At 42.9% G+C, this 16,840-nt stretch overlaps 1 protein-coding gene and 1 long non-coding RNA gene across 2 annotated transcripts; both read left to right on the top strand.

Annotated features, from left to right (window-relative positions):
• Positions 1-401: 401 nt before the first annotated feature.
• LOC127309373 (uncharacterized) lies at positions 402-4,257 on the top strand. The gene is made up of 5 exons (XR_007857131.2): positions 402-1,350; positions 1,753-1,859; positions 2,095-2,335; positions 3,240-3,382; positions 4,129-4,257. It is a non-coding gene; the product is annotated as an uncharacterized lncRNA (long non-coding RNA).
• A 3,648-nt stretch (positions 4,258-7,905) lies between these two features.
• LOC127306373 (uncharacterized WD repeat-containing protein C2A9.03) lies at positions 7,906-15,553 on the top strand. Its single transcript, XM_051336991.2, has 10 exons — positions 7,906-8,136; positions 8,672-8,844; positions 9,605-9,772; positions 9,855-9,941; positions 10,671-10,805; positions 10,908-11,018; positions 11,642-11,733; positions 11,811-11,916; positions 14,558-14,644; positions 14,779-15,553. The coding sequence occupies exons 2-10, from the start codon at positions 8,704-8,706 to the stop codon at positions 15,190-15,192; spliced, it is 1,341 nt and encodes a 446-aa protein (XP_051192951.1). The 5' UTR covers positions 7,906-8,136; positions 8,672-8,703; the 3' UTR covers positions 15,193-15,553.
• The last annotated feature ends 1,287 nt before the right edge of the window (positions 15,554-16,840 follow it).

Raw genomic sequence — 16,840 nt, 5'->3', positions numbered from 1 at the left:
TTTCTTTAGTAAGTACCTCTCTTACCACACTATTAAGTGGCCTTGGTGCCCATCCTACCACCAACTTCTTAGTGGTAGCAACAATAACTACTATATTAAAGCTGAACAGCTTCGATTTTTGACAGAATTTTGAGCCTCATTGTGATTTACATTGCCTTTTTTTCGTGTACAGTTTAGTGCTGCCTAGCAATTTAATGTAAGACTGGTAGGTTGTTGTGGTATGTAGCTGGTGTGGCCATAGCTTCAAGCTGAACTGGGCATTGTGGGCCTGGTAGAACCGCTTTGACCAAAGTTTTGTTTCGCACGCGCCCTGTATCTTCTACCCATGCTTCTTGATTTCTCCCTCTCGGTCATATCTCCCCCACTGATACAGCTTCCTTCTGCTCTCATGCATATTCTTTCCCCTGCTGGAGCTTCTTCTGGCTTAATCCCCACACTTCTACCGGCCTCCCCTTATGGGCTCCCCTCTATCCGACCTCTCCCTGTCCAAGCAAAGAAAAGTGTCCGGCCCGAGAAGAGGATTGCGGCTGAGAAAGCGGGAGGCCACAACTGCAGGGAAACCCTTTGAGGCGCGGTTGCGGTGGGCGACGTGTCCTCAGCTCCGCGGCGTCCGGCGCGTCTTCGCTCCGCGGCGGACGGCGCGATTATTTCTGCACGTGGAGCGGCAGTTTCAGTGGTGGCCGGTGTGTCCTGACTCCACGGCAAGAGGCAGCGGCGGATGGTACTAGGTCGGCGAGGAGGTGTGGCGCGGGGTTGATGGCCTCGGCAGAGTGGACGAGATGACCCTGTGCTCACCGGTGACGCAGATGGTGGGAAGATCCATAGTAGTGGCAGCGGTGCTTCGACGCATCAACCGAGAGAGAGGAGGGATGGCCGCTGCTGCTAACTGTTTGGCTGCCTGCACCTACTGCCTCTGGCTTTGGATGCTTGGGGTTGGTGGGATTGGGGCTTGAGCATCCTACTAGATCGGTGGCCGCTCGCCAGATCGAGTTCCTCCGGCAGTCTGGCTGCTACCTCCGCCGCTCAGTCACCGGCGGCAGGTCGGCCCTACACTGAATCGGGAACAAGTCAACTGCTCTCATCTCGACTGGGCAGGTGTAGCCCTTTTCTATCCCCATGAAGGTTTGTCATGCCCTATTTGTTTTTCTCCCTTCCCATCTAGATCCTCCTAGCTAGACCAGTTCTGATTTGGGAGGGGGAGGAATGGGAGCAAGCGAGTAGGGAGAGGGAGGACGGCTCTGGCAGTACGACTCATCTCCCGGCGAAGTTTTCGTTGGGAGAACCACGTCCCCTACATCCTTCTCTGATTCTGCATTTGACTCTCAGGCAACGCCAACCTACAACATCAAGGTGAGCCCTCCGCTCTGTTGTTTTTTCTTCAGATTCTGCAGCAGCAAATGATTGTCCACAAAGCTATCCTTAATTTGTACATCTCTTGGATTAATAACTCAAGCTACTGTTCGTGCTAACATTAACACATGGTGCATCATTTGGTCACTTCAATACATGCTTTGTCGATTTTCTTTTTATTTTTATTTTTATAGCCTGAAGGTCACCACATGGGGAAGATAGACATAGATTTTAGGTTATTTTTTCTTTGATTGTACATTTTAGGCATTGTTGCTTTGTTACGGATACTGAAAAGTTATTATTCTTGTGTGGTGAAGTAAACATTTTAAAATCAGAATGCACCTTGCATTAGATGTAATCATCAACACGAGCAGTTATCTTTATCTGGGTACTGTTTTGCAGATGTTGAGGTGCGACCTGGATTTCATGGTACGAGATACTTGCGCCGGCGGCAACAATGGCTACCATAGGTGCACTAGGTTTCTGTTGTTGTCCGTGCCGTGCTGCAGGTGTGCTCCGATTACACCCCTCCCTCACTTGGTTACTTCATGTAGTTTATTTTATGTTCTGAAGGTGGGTCAGTGTCTGCTCTTATAATTTTGGGTTTTACATGGGCTGTAGCGTTTATGGAAATTTTAGTCACGTAGCTAAAAGGAAATGTTGAACTTTACATTTTCCATGTATGCTAATTTCCTTTTCTTTGTTTAAGTATACAATTAATATTCTTGCACCTATATTTTTCAGGTTTTTTTTCTCTTGAGGATTCGGGCTTCAGTTCCATGTGTGGTGGAGCCACGGGGCTGGTTGAGGCGATCTTCAGATACCTCCATTTTTTGCTGCCTCCGATGATGTGGTGCTCCTATTCTTGATAAAAAAAATCCCTTGCCGAAGTGAAGCAGTGCAAGACAATGACAGGCTGCACCAGGAGGGATTGCACCACAGGGCAATGGTTCAACAACAGGCGGCAGGGAATGCCAACTGCTAAGTAAGCATTAAACTTTCTTCAGGGAATGCCTCTATTTATAGAAGATAGAGAACCCACCTTTCCTTCTAGGTTAATAGTATTTACTCGGCAAGCTGCGTAGGAGAAAGTCAGGAGGTTTTAGTGTTGGCACGGTCACGGAAATTAAGCACTTTTAGTTTTTTTTGTATTGTTTTGATTCAGGTATATTTTTCTAATAGGTAGTAGGTGATAATATTTAATCTATGGATAGAGTTACTGAAGATATGCCACCTCATCTTAGTTATGTTCGTGCACAAGTTCCAACAATTTTTTAATGGTATAACCTATTAGAACGTTGAGTCCCCAGATTGAAGTACTCCCTCCGGTCCTTTTTAATTGACTCAAATTTAGTACAAACTTGTACTAAATCCGAGTCAATTAAAAGAGATCGGAGGGAGTACTAAATTACATTGGTAAAACCAGTTGATCCATCCGGTTATAGTTGACACTGAATAAAAAAAACGACAGAAAAGACTGCAGGTCACTTGGTTTGTAATATCATAATTCAAATGCTGATTGATGATATAATATTTTGTACACAACTATTTATACTCTGTTGCTTATGCTGAATTTCTTATATGCACATTTTTTCAGAGTTCTTAGCTCTGTTATTTTAGTTATATGGCATTTTTTTCATTAAGAATCAGGTTTCTTATACACACATGAATTATGCCATGTTGTTAAGACAATTTTGCTTCCGGACCCTGATGACGTAAAAATATATCTTTGTGGGAATCATCATACTATTTTGTAGCACATGTGTCAAGCTCAAAGCCACTGTTTAATGCCCTTTACCCCAATGGTAAATTATTATATTCAGAATAAGCATTTGTTCAAGATCACTACAAATTGTTCATGAGCTGATCTGCACAAAAATCTTATGTAGGATATGCACAGATGAGTATTGATTACTTTGACTCTTATGACCTCGGCAATGCATAAGAATGGCGAGAAATAAATACTTATTTGCAAGTCCTCCCATCCCCAGATATAACTGGATCCCTTTACACAGACGATGCAATTACTAAGGTATTGATTATTTATTATGATCCCTTTCTGTTAACATCTATCAAATACTTCAGTATCAGTTTTCATGTTATTTCGTCTCTAGGATAAAAAAATATGCAGGACATTATCATTTTGCTGGGGAAAGATGTCAGGCTATAATAATAGCGTCTGATATATGCTTTGCATTGGCTGATAAGTGATAACATCCATCGCATAGTTAATCCTCAGCGAAGTTAATTATTTGTTCTTACTTGCATCTTGCTAAGCATGAGTTCCAATTGACATCTACTGAAGCAATATGTTGTTGACTGTTACGTGATTGGTCAGTTGTTTTTAGAAAACTGTCAATGCATGAAGTACTGTTAGAATTTTTTCTGGGGTAAGCACTTCAGTTACAACTCACTGGATATTCTCTAACCAGTAACTCATTTTGTCAATAGAACAAATATTCATAGTGGTAAGTGATTTTGTTAGATTTGGTGGTGTATTCCATCCCTTATTCCATTCAAAGGAACAATCTCTGACATTTTGCACTGCGAGGCTACACAGACACATGGAGCTCGCATGATAATAAGAGTCCGAAACTTTTTTCGTTTCCATAAAATTAATTGCCCTTATAATTCAGTTGAACGGGAAACCAAAAATTCTTATTGCCACAAAGTGAATTGCCATATTAACATGATTAATCGGGGCATTTTTTTGGTTAAGTGCATCTCTTACCGACTGATCGCATTTCCTCATTCCATGTTTCAATCATCATTTTGCAGGTCCATAAATGGAATGAAGGATTAGCATCGTTTATGCGCCAAAATATAGATGGCATGAGTTGCCATCAATTAGTGCTTGCCAAAAAAAATTGAGCAATGAGAACCTTTCTGGTTTGGTTTCTTCGCATGCTGTGTATTGGAATTAAATTCTTACATGTTTGCCATTTTACGCTCTTGATGAAGCTTTTGAACTCTCGAGTCTATGTTTGGTTAATTTGCTCAGAAACGGTTTGGTTCTCCAAGATGGTTGTTGGTTTCCCGACTCTATGCTGTATATCTGCAACTTTTTTTGTTATCAAAACGAAAACTACCTTGGCTTTTGATGTACTCCCTCTAATCGCATTTAATCGACTCTAGATGTACCTAAAAATACACTGTTTTGGTTGTACTCCCGGGAGTACATAATTAATCACCTAATCTGTATGATCTTCCATGGACTTTCCGGAGGCTTTTTATTATGTAGTTCAGGGACTTATATTTTGTTAACCAGAAGTTGTATCTATGAACTAAGCCCTGTATCAGTGCATAAGTGTGCTCAGTTAAGTATTTTTCCTGCAGTTTTGATAAATTACTACGCAAAGCCGTTTTTTTAGCCGGGCTCCCCATAAAAGGAGACAATCTCAGCACCTGACAGTAAGAAAAGATGAAACACAGGACCAACTACTGCACCACTAAAGAAGTTGCACTTCCAGATCTATTCCATATTTGCAAAGTTAACTGACGGATCAGTTCCATGCTTGCATATTAGTGTTTCAGTGAAGTTGCTAAATGACGATGCATTTCTTCTACATTTTTCTCACGATTACCACTGTATTAGTTCAATTTCTTCAATGTTGTTTCCCTTTCCTTTAATTTGTATTATGGCTTATGGCTGTGACCGCTTCCTTCAACAGAAGTTCATGTTCTCTTTGTTTTCAGTTCCTACTCTGTATTACGAAGAGAAGATTTAGACGTTACACCTTCTTTCTTTGTGTGGCTTCTATTTTTTATTTTCTACATCACAACATTTTAAATATGTGTCTAATTATGCAGAAGGGTTCAAATATGTGTCTAATTATGCCTACTTATTTGGTGCATTTTCTCCATGTTGTACTAAGTTCTATTTTTCCCAAAATCTGTCTACTGTGTGATTTCTGATGTCATGCAATCAAGTGCTGATTCATTTGTTGCCAGGCTATATTCTTTTCCTTAACAATTTCTTAGGTATTGTGCTATGCCACACTCCACATCCTGAAGAAAGCAACAGGCTGCCAGAACACTGACAATTTTGATTAACCAAAATGTTGGCTGTTTTTCTCTTCTTCCTCAACACTACCAAGTGTTGGCTGTTTTTCTCTTCTTCCTCAACAGCCATTGATCCCCTCCAACGATGGTGCATACCCTCCCCATGCCACGTACACCAATCTGCAATCCTCTGCGTAATGATAACAACAACGACTCCAATCACCGGTGCACACCAGAAAGCAACAAGCTCCTATCCTTTGGTACTGCAGTATCTTCTTTAGACAGGAGTACCAAAAATGTATCCAGTAATAAACTGACGTTGTCTACCTTCTGCTGTATACAATTTAGACCATACCATTATCACACTAACTATGCAAGACAACCTCACAAATTATTTAATCATCCCATCTATCTATATCCTATGCTTTTTTGCATACATATATTCCCAATCTCCAAATGATGCTATCTAACAGTTCAACTACTAGACTTTGATATCATCGCATGGCTGGCGGGGCGTGCCGCCGCGCCTAACTTTGCTAGTATGATTGAATTGATCATCCGTGGATCATCCTAGGACTTTTGAAAGCCCCAAACACTTTTCTACTAGAGCCTTAGTAGAAATTTTAGTGCCTTGACTCTAGCCTCAATTGCAAATAGTGAGCGGCACCATCAATAGGCAGAGGAATAGAGGGTAGACCAAAACCTAGTTTTCCTACATCATATGCCTCCGTAAAAGTTGTGAGCCCTTTCATTGGCATCCTGAAAAGCTGAGGGGAGAAGAGGTCGCCACTACAATATATAGCGCATGTGTTACATAGTGCTTTAATATGCCAAGCCACATGCCTATAAACTACGGTCGCGGCACTTAAAAGCCACTAGCAATAAACGCGACGTGGAAATTACACGCGCGATGCCTTTATGGCTTGATGAATAGCTAACCGCCACATGATCCGTTCAACACAAGATCTTGCGCCTTGATAGATAAGGCGACGACAAATTTGTTGCCCTCACTATATAAGGTGCGACGCAATATTTTGCCATGTTTGGTATATCTTTTCACGGTGCATAAATTAATCATAGTAAGTTCTAAATAATTATTTAGTTCATTTCAATCCAAGTCGAATTTTCATTTACTTAAGACATAGCATTTCATTCTATTATATAATTTATATTATAATGCACTACAACCACTTCTTTATAGTATCTATTTATCACGTAAAACTATTCTATATTTTTGACATTTAGATAAGTGTTGATAGAACTGTTTTTAAAAAGAGGCGCTTGATCGCATGTTTGTTCAACAAGCGTAGATTTAACAGAGGGGTACAATCCTTGGCCCAAATGTCCCACTAATTAGGAAAAAACTCCAGTTATTGTCGGACTTCCGACTTTGGCATCATGCGATTCATTGATGTCGACGATCTCACTATGAACCCGCTTGCTATCCGTGTGTGCCCTATACTAACGACATCTCCGCGAATTTGAAAGAAAGATAATGACAACTAAAGAAGCGAAAGATGAAACACGATCTTTAGAGAGGATGTAGACCATATTTACGAGTTGAGAACACCGGTGCATGACTCTGATGAGGATTAAACATATCAGGTGGAACCGTCCGGCGTACAGTCTGCACATCTCCAACTTGTGTACCATCTCCTACATGGAGACAACGTGGATCGGATGAAGAAATGGGGATAGCGGGAATCATATGGAGAAGTGGGAGGTAGCATGGAGGGAGAGTGCTACGATCTAGGGTTCGACATGGAGAATGGGAGTCACCAGTGGGAATGGGAAGTACATGGGCGTGCATACTAGGAGGGGGGCAAATATATAAAAAAATAAGAGTGTGAAGTGGGGGTTAATTTGTTTTTGTTGCCCTTGAAAAGTGTTGCACAACTGTATGAACCATGGTGGATCAAAGAGCCCATAATTGACCAATCAAGATGGTCTTAGGTGAAAAATGACAACATATACATAAGGTGCATAGGAACTTAGCGGCTTAATGTTGGTGCACGCTACAATTTTGCGAAACATAGCAAATAAAATATCGTAGAAGTCATGTCATCTTTAAAGTCGGGTTAAAAAAAACCGCATAAATCACTAAAACTAGGACACAATATCATCACATTTCTGTTCTTACATGATTCTTCGCGAAAAAACTTCGCGGAAAAAATAAAGTATTCATTCCAAGAAGTTTGATTGAATAATATTTATCTATGAAACATAGTACCATTGTACCAAGAAATTCTTGGAAAGTTTCAAAGCATTTCTACACACTAAAACTTACAAAAAAATACTTTGAATCGTCCATACCCTAGCAGTCTAGCAATCGTACAACTCGAGCCTCGGATGAAAAGACATAGCCTAGCCCCTGCTGCAACTCCAATCATCCTGTGCTGTCCACGTCCTGCGCCGTTCTGGGGGCACGCTAGTCATTTCCCGCCAGTCTATATTATCCCATCTTCTCTTCCACGCATGTCCTCATCTACACTAACACACAAACGGTGATGTAATAAAAACGAAAGAAAATTATCGAAACGAGACGAAAATAGGAGTAAAAATCAGCGAGGCAGCGTATATAAATTCCGAAAAAGGGGAGAGAAAATAGACGGAAAACATTATTAAAAATAATATAATCCGTGCCGCAAGGGAGAAAGCCTCTCCCCGTCTCTTATATCTCCGGGGGGAATCCATCTCCGTTCGGCTCTGAGGCGCAGGCTTTCCCCCGTCCCTCCGCTCTACCCCGGCGGCCGATTCGCCTCGCCTCCCCGCCTGGCCGGCCAGGTGCGTCCCGTCCCCCCATTTCTGCGTCGTTTTCGCGATTTTTTGTGATTTTTTCTTGGCCGGAAATGGGTGATCTGTTGAGTTAGGGTAGATCTGGAGGCGGGCGGGGTGGGGCATCGTGTTCTAGGGTTTGGGCGGGGCGGCGGTGGCAAATCGGTTGTGTCGGCGTGCCCGATTTGAGGGGAAAAGAAGGATTTATTAGGGGGTGTGAATTTTTGGTTCTCCGGGATGCCTTGTCTGCCGCCAATCATATGACTGTTGACTTTGGGTTCGATTCGTTTTTCTCCTTTCGGTAATCGGTATGGCTGCGAATTCCACCCCGTGTTGACTTTGTTCCATTTATATGTTTGCCTATAATTCTAAGTGCCCAGAACCCAGGACATGCAAACGGCGCTAATAGAAATTGCGAAGAACATCTAAATTGTTAGAAATTGCTGTTGTGTTTATCAACTGCTAATACTTCTTGTGAACTGGTGCAGGAAGTCTAGATGTTCTAGCATGATTGCTGACGGTGGTTGTGGTGTTCTGTTTACAGGTTAGGGACGCTTCTCTCCCAGGAGAGGATCAATGTCCAACTATCATGACGAGCACGTCGAAATGGAGGATGATTTTGATATGGATGATCCTGCTGATGCCATGGCGGACGGGCACCAGGAGCAGGAGCAAGGACTAAGGGACTCCGACTCGGAGGACGAAGACGGGCGATCGGTACGTATGTCCATCAGTTTTTTTTGTATTCTCGCGCCACTCCAGTTTGAATTAAGTCTACAGAATTAATGCGGTTCTGATTGGGCTAGCAGAAGTTAGGACAATCGACTCCATTGATTACCATAATTAGAAATGTTCACACTGGAATGCTCCTGATATGATTTGGTTTCGGTTACGTATCCCGCGTGCTGTTTGTCGTATGCTAGATAGTAGATATCAACATGGAGCAGGCACGAACCAGTTATATGACCATATGTATCACTTGTTTTGTGGCATTGATTGTCCATTCTCTTATTAGAGAGTGATGAAGAAAACGACAACAATCTCACGCTTGGAAGCCTGATACATTCGTGTCTTCATTAGAGGGTTGTCTAGGTTTATGAAGCCTGTCCCCTTACACAGTTACGCAATGTCATTTGTCTTCTACCGTTCGTTGTCGTACTACTAGTATCATCTACACAGCTCTGTTGCAAGATTAGGTCCTGCTTCTCATGATTTCTACTTGCCATGCTTTCTTTGTTTACTGTACTCCGTCTTCCATTTCTAAAACACTATTGGTTTGTTTCCGTTATGACATAGGATAAACAAAGCAGTTGTTTCTCTTGCTCATTTGTTAAGTTTATAGACCAATCTTGAATTTCACCAATAAGACTTTCCATAAATGTGATTTTGCTTCTCTTATTTCTAATCTACCATTGTTTTAATTACATAAACCAAAAGCTGCAGTGCTCTAAATGGTTGTTCTTCTTTCTATATTTAGAATGATAAGATCCCAGATACTTCGGCAGCGGATGCAAGAAGAGGAAAAGACATTCAAGGAATACCATGGGAGAGGCTAGCTATCACTCGTGAAAAATACAGGCAGACCAGATTAGAGCAGTACAAAAACTATGAGAACATTCCTAATTCTGGAGAAGCAGCAGCCAAGGTGTGTCTTGTGTAAAGTTCAGCAGCTTATGCAAAGTTTTCTGTCTCGATGTTGTTAACAGCTGATACATGCCTTGAAATAGGAATGCAAACTGACGGAGAAAGGCGGAATGTATTATGAATTCAGACAAAATACTAGATCAGTAAAATCAACCATCCTACATTTTCAGGTGGGTTCATCCCCTCCCTCTCCCCTCCCCAACAACACATATCACACAATATAATGCACTGCCGAATAATTACCAGATGCAAATGTTTATGTATCTTTCCGATAGGCATAAGTTCTAGATGCTGCATTGTTAGATATGTTGTACTGTTCACTAATGAAATCAGATTCAGGTGTAATATGTTACGTGATTAGCTAACTTCTATTTTAACAATTTTTTTCATAATCTTTGATGAACCATTTACTTGATTATATTGAAGTTAAAGAACAAATCAGTTGCAAAGTAGTTAAGGGTAACTCCATATTTGATTGTTGTTTTAGTCCACTATGTCATGCTTGATTGTATAGTCCAACTTGTTGTTTGAAGAAAATTGCATCAGTGCTTTTTAGTTGTATTAGTTTTTGAAGTTTGTGATAACTGAAGTTGATGTGAGAAATGTATCTTTATGTTATAAAGAGAGTTAGGTGGTCCTGAACATAAGGACCGAGGCTGGTTCGTTACTTTGGAACCTCTTACCATGTGGTTTCAACTTGTTGAGGGATCTCTGCAAGTCCTGATTATATTTCTCTGTATACGATCTATAATCAATGGGTAAACTAAGCTATTGCTGTGTTTGATCTAACCATTTGCATTTGGTCTCAGATTCTTAATTGATGTTCTTCCTATTTCTTGTACGATTTTGATCTGTGACTGTCAATAGCGTGAAACAATTGACATGAATTATTCCTGCAGTTGAGAAATTTAGTATGGGCTACATCCAAGCATGACGTCTACCTAATGTCACATTTCTCAGTACTTCACTGGTCAGCATTGAGCAGTGCGGATACTGAACTTATAAATGTCCAGGGTCATGTGGCACCAAGGGAGGTATGATACATGATTGCAGTTTATCATCTGTCTCAGTTTTTCACACCCCTGAAAGTTTACCGTGTCACTCTTATATTAATATTTATGGGTCTCTTATAACAGAAGCACCCTGGAAGTCTATTAGAGGGGTTTTCTCAGACTCAAGTTAGTACCTTGGCGGTCAAGGACAATCTGCTAGTAGCTGGTGGATTTCAAGGAGAACTAATATGCAAGGTAGGTTGCCCAAATTGACTCAAATCCATATCCATGTGCAGATGTGGTATCTTTTGGCATTGTGATTGACAAGTTCCCATTATTTTTTATGTCTGCTTAATCGATATCAATTTTTTACTGCATGCTCACGTAGTTCCTGCCTCCTAGTGCACTGTTGATTATGTATGTGTGATCTCTTGGCACGGTGATTGACAAGTTCCTATTATTTCTGATCTCTGTGTGTATCAGTATTATTATATTACTGCATGCTCACCTAACCCCTGCCTAGTGCACCATTGATTCTAATATCTGGACTTACTGCTCATGTGATTGAGAATTTTATGGTGGTTGTGGTGGACTGATATGCTCACTGATTACTTGGGCCTGCACCCCCAAAAGAGTCTAATATTGGTGTAGAAAAGTCAAATATTGGTTTATTCGAAGTACTTGAGACTGCATCCTCAGAAGAGTAGCATGTATAAAATGTGTAATCCTTTTCTCATCCTGATTTTTTGGCTGAAAACACATAATTGATGACCATCATGAATTTTGCTGTGCATGCTCTCACATGTTTAATTTTTTTATGGACTCTCAATATTGAATTAATGTTGGTTTTCTTGCACTTCTCTTGATGTGGAATGCAGCACCTTGATCGAGAAGGAATAAGCTTCTGCTGTCGAACAACGTATGATGATAATGCTATTACTAATGCAGTTGAGATATTCAATACTTCTAGGTAATGTCATGTCCCTGTTATTAAAGTTGCGGCCTCGTTGCGTATATGTTCATGTGAGTTCTGGTGTTTTCTCCCAGTGGTGCTGTTCATTTTATGGCATCAAATAATGACTCTGGTGTACGAGACTATGACATGGAGAGATTCCAGCTATGCAAGCACTTTCAGTTTGATTGGCCAGTGAATGTAAGTTACTTTGGTTATTGCTGTTAATTTTTTCCTTGTGTTTGAAACCTTGAGCACACAATATGTATATTTCTTTTTGGTACATATGGTTATGATTTTGTGCCATCAGTTCTCCCAATATGCTTACTTTTGGTACGTTGCTGATGGCAAGCCTGGTAAATTTAGGAAAACTTCTTTTATGTAAAGAGCAAAACAGGGGTGTCTGAATTGGTGTTACCTCGGTTCAAGAAAATAAAACTGTTGCCACAGCTGAGAACAATATGCATTTCTTATTTCTGATCTAGTGGATAATGAGAACTGAGAAGTGATGTATGGTGTTAGAGCATCTCCATATGGGTATCCAAATTTCACCCCATTTCCTCTCATATATTTTAATACTAAATAATATATTTGTAACAACAACATTTCTAACAAATATATTTATAACTGCCAGATATCTGCGTCTATTTTCAACTATATTCTGGTGCGGAGTGGCAATTAGTCTGGATATTTTTGTTTGTTGTTCTTGTTGATCCTCCTGTCTTAATTCCTTCTCCATCTAGGTTTAGAAAGCCACAGCAAATTATATTCTACGACACGAACAACCAATGTATCAACAACGGTAGTTTTTGGAAGCAAACTTTTCCCTTATATGTCGTGGCAGGCGAGTGGTCTACTCAATACTGTAAATTGGAAAGGAGCAACACGACATTATAACTCTATTATCGAACAAGCACCATTCAGGAAATAACCACATATGCAAAATTCCATGTTGGAATCAAACAAGCAGCGTTCATGCACACACACGTCAGTGGCGGAGCGTGAACAAAACACTCGAGGGGGCAAATTCCAAAGGAAGTACTCCCTCTGATCCAAATTATTTGACTCCACTTTGTCTAGATACAGATGTACCTAGATGTATTTATTCACTAGATACATTCGTTTCTTGACAAAGTGGAGTCAATTAATTTGGATCGGAGTACAAATGTGCATGAAAAAAGGGCCAAGTCATAGAATGGATACCATGTAGGCAATGTTATTACGATATATATTTTTGGTTCACACATAAACGGGAGATATAACTGGTTCTCACATGGGCATTGTGGACAAATAATTTCTTATTGCTTCAAAGAAAAGAACATTGCTAATGACCAAAAGGACCGCATCTTGTGCTATTTTCGCATTGCTACCTAAATTGGAAAATCGAAATTTGTGTCAATACATCTAAGATGCATCTAAAGGGGCAGTACTGGGTGCTGTGGCGGTGGTGTGTGGCGGCAGCCAGGCAGGGGCGGAGCAGCAAGTATGGCTTGCCGGTGTCGGCGTAGGATCACCGATTGCGTCACCAAGGAGATGAGAAAAGAGGGGATTGAGGAGGGCAGAGGGGCGAGTGAGGACGTTGAGGAGGAATCGAGGAAGACCTAGCGATGGACATGGCTGCGCCACGGCAGACTGGGCGAGAACGTCAGTCTGATCTGCTTGTTGGATTGATCTGTTTGGCCAGATTGGAGAATGGGAATAGAAAACGGGCTAGGTATTACAGTGCTCCGCTCTGTGTACCCCGCACAAGATGCATTCCCACTGCAACCTACACTCTCCCATCCCGGCCACCTGTCATGATCCACCGCAAGTAGCACCTTATCCACATCCTCCTGCCTGCCGCTCCTTGTCTACATCTGGGCACCTCCTCATCCTCCACCTCTCGCCCGTCCCACTCCTAATCAGAACACCTATCTGCTGCTACCCCTCCCGCCTAGCCTGCCTCCAGCTGTACTTGAACGGAGAGCATTAAAGTGGGATCCTACCTTTGCGAATGGACATAGCGATGGACATGGCTGCGCCACGGCAGACTGGGCGAGAACGTCAGTCTGATCTGCTTGTTGGATTGATCTGTTTGGCCAGATTGGAGAATGGGAATAGAAAACGGGCTAGGTATTACAGTGCTCCGCTCTGTGTACCCCGCACAAGATGCATTCCCACTGCAACCTACACTCTCCCATCCCGGCCACCTGTCATGATCCACCGCAAGTAGCACCTTATCCACATCCTCCTGCCTGCCGCTCCTTGTCTACATCTGGGCACCTCCTCATCCTCCACCTCTCGCCCGTCCCACTCCTAATCAGAACACCTATCTGCTGCTACCCCTCCCGCCTAGCCTGCCTCCAGCTGTACTTGAACGGAGAGCATTAAAGTGGGATCCTACCTTTGCGAATGGGCCGCACGGAGGTGAGCCGTCGTCTGTTTGGCGGAGTGGAGCATCTCGATGCGGTGGTTGACTCCGAACGGGGATAAAGGGCCTCTCAGCACACACCAACTATGGCTTTCGTCCAGACCGGGATGGGTGGCATCCAAAGATGGCGGGTTAGATGGTGTTACTGCTTTAGGAAACTTTCCAACTTTTGCTACTTTTTGGCATATAGCGTGCATGATATATCAGCTGCTTGAGATGCTCTTACATTTGTGGCAATTTACATCCTTCCATGATGCCGATCAAAACTTCTTTGTTTTCCTCATTTTTGGGGTGGCTTCTTTTCGACATAGCATTGTTTGTAATTGGGGCAGAACACCTGTAGCAGCTTGTTATGACTCATACATCGGAATCAATGGAATGCTAATTGTACTTGCTTTAATCTGACCTTACACTGTTATTCTGTTGATGCAGCATACATCACTGAGTCCTGACAGAAAGCTTGTTGTTATTGTGGGGGACGATCCTGATGGGTTACTTATTGATGCCAATTCAGGAAAGGTATACTAGCATACACAAGTCCAGGCATAAAACATCAGATGTTAACCGAACTCTGATTACTACTTCATGTTGAATCGCTCATATGCTCTGTATAATTAAGTGGGTACACTATATATTTTTTACTCTGGATGCAGACTCTTCATTCCATGAAAGGCCATCATGACTATTCATTTGCATCGGCCTGGAGCCCTGATGGCCGAACATTTGCTACTGGGAACCAAGACAAGACATGCCGAATTTGGGACGCGAGAAACCTATCAAAAGCCGTCCATGTATTGAAGGGTAACCTTGGAGCCATTAGATCAATCCGCTTTACTTCAGACGGGCAGTTCCTGTCTATGGCGGAACCAGCAGACTTTGTCCACATCTTCGATGTCAAGAGCGATTACAACAGAAGACAAGAGCTGGACTTCTTTGGCGAGATATCTGGGATGTCCTTCAGCCCAGACACAGACGCCCTTTTTGTCGGCGTGTGGGATAGAACATATGGCAGCCTCCTCCAGTTCCGCCGCCTGTATGACAACTCATATCTTGACTCGATGCTTTGAGGTGAAAGCGGAGCAGATGTGGGACCTCCTCAGCTGCACTGAATCTTGCAGCATAAATTAGGTATCCTCAAATTGGATCTTCAAGTTGACCTGATAATTCAATTAATAAGTGATGTGTCCTGTTGTATTTGTACATAAAGAAAATGTACAGATGCCTATAGCCTGTGCCGGGGTAGAGCGCATCTCATATAAAAATGTTGTTAGATTCCAGACTTCCAGTTAGTTGTAAGGGCTGTTGGCTCGAGTCAGAGTGATGTTGTGAACGTCATGATGCTGTGACTTTTAGAGTTGAACATCTCTTGAAGACTTCAACTGCCTTATGCCATCTCAAAATGGGATTTATTTTGTTTCCTGTTTGAAATCTTTGATTCGTTTTCCTTCGCTTTGCTGCCATGGAGCCAGCAGTGCAGACCAACTCTGCCATCTTGTTACTGACCTACACACTATCTATCCATTTATATTGGTCATCTACGGAGATCACTCTCCATTCTCCAAGTAGATTCTCGAGAAGTTGAGGGGCATGCAGCCATCTCTATATAAGAACATCTCCAGCCGCCATCTCTATATAATAACATCTCCAGCCGCGTTCCCGAACGGCGCCGGATCGAGCATTTCGGGACGTGTTTTCTTCTGCGTTTGGGAGACTTCACGCCCCAGCTGCGTCCACCAAACGCCGCCCCCAAAACTTTAAAACACTGTATTTTTATTTTAATAGATAGAAGAAAACTCTGTACTAATATTCAAATCGGTTCAACATAAACAAATTACATATAAAAACTTCGAAAAAATATAATCAAATTACATATAATATTTTAAACTACCTCTTTGATGGCCCTGCCTCATTGTCCTCACGGTGGCGCTTACTGCTCGTCACCTCTTCCGAAGAGGCGGTGTCGGTCGACGCGTCGGAGGAACTTGTGTCCTCCTCGTCGACGTGCTCACCGGCTGTGCCTTGGCCCCGGCCTTCGCTTTCGCGTCCGCCTTCGCCTAGGCTGCCGCCGCCATCGCTTCCTTAGACCCTTCCTCCTCCGCCCTCCTCCACGACCTCCCATTCCTCCGCGCTGTCCAGTGGCGGTGGGGAATCATCGTCGCTGCTAGGCATCGTGACTCTGTCCCACCAATGGCGCCATCCTGGAGACTTGCCCTCGCTGTCGGTGTCTGATGGAAGCCTAGAGAGGTCGCTCATCATGAGAAGTTTGGATGAATGGCGGCCGGTTGAAGATCCGAAAGTGCCTACGTACGGGTCTTATTGAGCTTGGATGAACGACATCGCAGAAGTCGAAGAGAGCGACGGTTGCTCTTCCGAGGAGTTCTCGCTCCATTCCGATGGTTTGCACGTCGGTCGATGCGGTTGCCAATGCGATGGTTCCCCTTCCCGGCAAGTGCACCGTCGCTACGTAGGCAGCGGTTGAGCGTTCGAGCCGCTGACGCATCGGGTCCGCGCCTCCTCGCCTCTCATTTCGTTGTATCCAGCGTGCCGGAGCGTCCCCTGTGTAGCAGGGACGGGCTCGGGATGCTGAACATCGTATTGGACCGCGCCGGACAAAAAAAGCCTTTGAGACGCGCGCCCAAATCCTTTTAGAAGATGGTTTGGGGGACGCGGCTGGAGATGCTCTAAAGCACACGTAACGAGGCTTTGGTTTTATAA

This window comes from Lolium perenne, chromosome 6 (assembly GCF_019359855.2).
Source record: "Lolium perenne isolate Kyuss_39 chromosome 6, Kyuss_2.0, whole genome shotgun sequence".
In the NCBI taxonomy this organism is placed as follows: domain Eukaryota; kingdom Viridiplantae; phylum Streptophyta; class Magnoliopsida; order Poales; family Poaceae; genus Lolium; species Lolium perenne.
The sequence above is the reverse complement of the archived record's forward strand: the minus strand, read 5'-3'. Positions and strand labels throughout refer to the sequence as shown.

Coding starts and splice junctions, on each gene's coding strand:
- LOC127306373 (XM_051336991.2), top strand. CDS start 8,704: ATGTCCAACTATCATGACGAGCACGTCGAAATGGAGGATGATTTTGAT. Junction 9,773..9,854: donor CTGGAGAAGCAGCAGCCAAG/GTGTGTCTTGTG, acceptor GCCTTGAAATAG/GAATGCAAACTGACGGAGAA. Junction 11,019..11,641: donor AAGGAGAACTAATATGCAAG/GTAGGTTGCCCA, acceptor TGTGGAATGCAG/CACCTTGATCGAGAAGGAAT.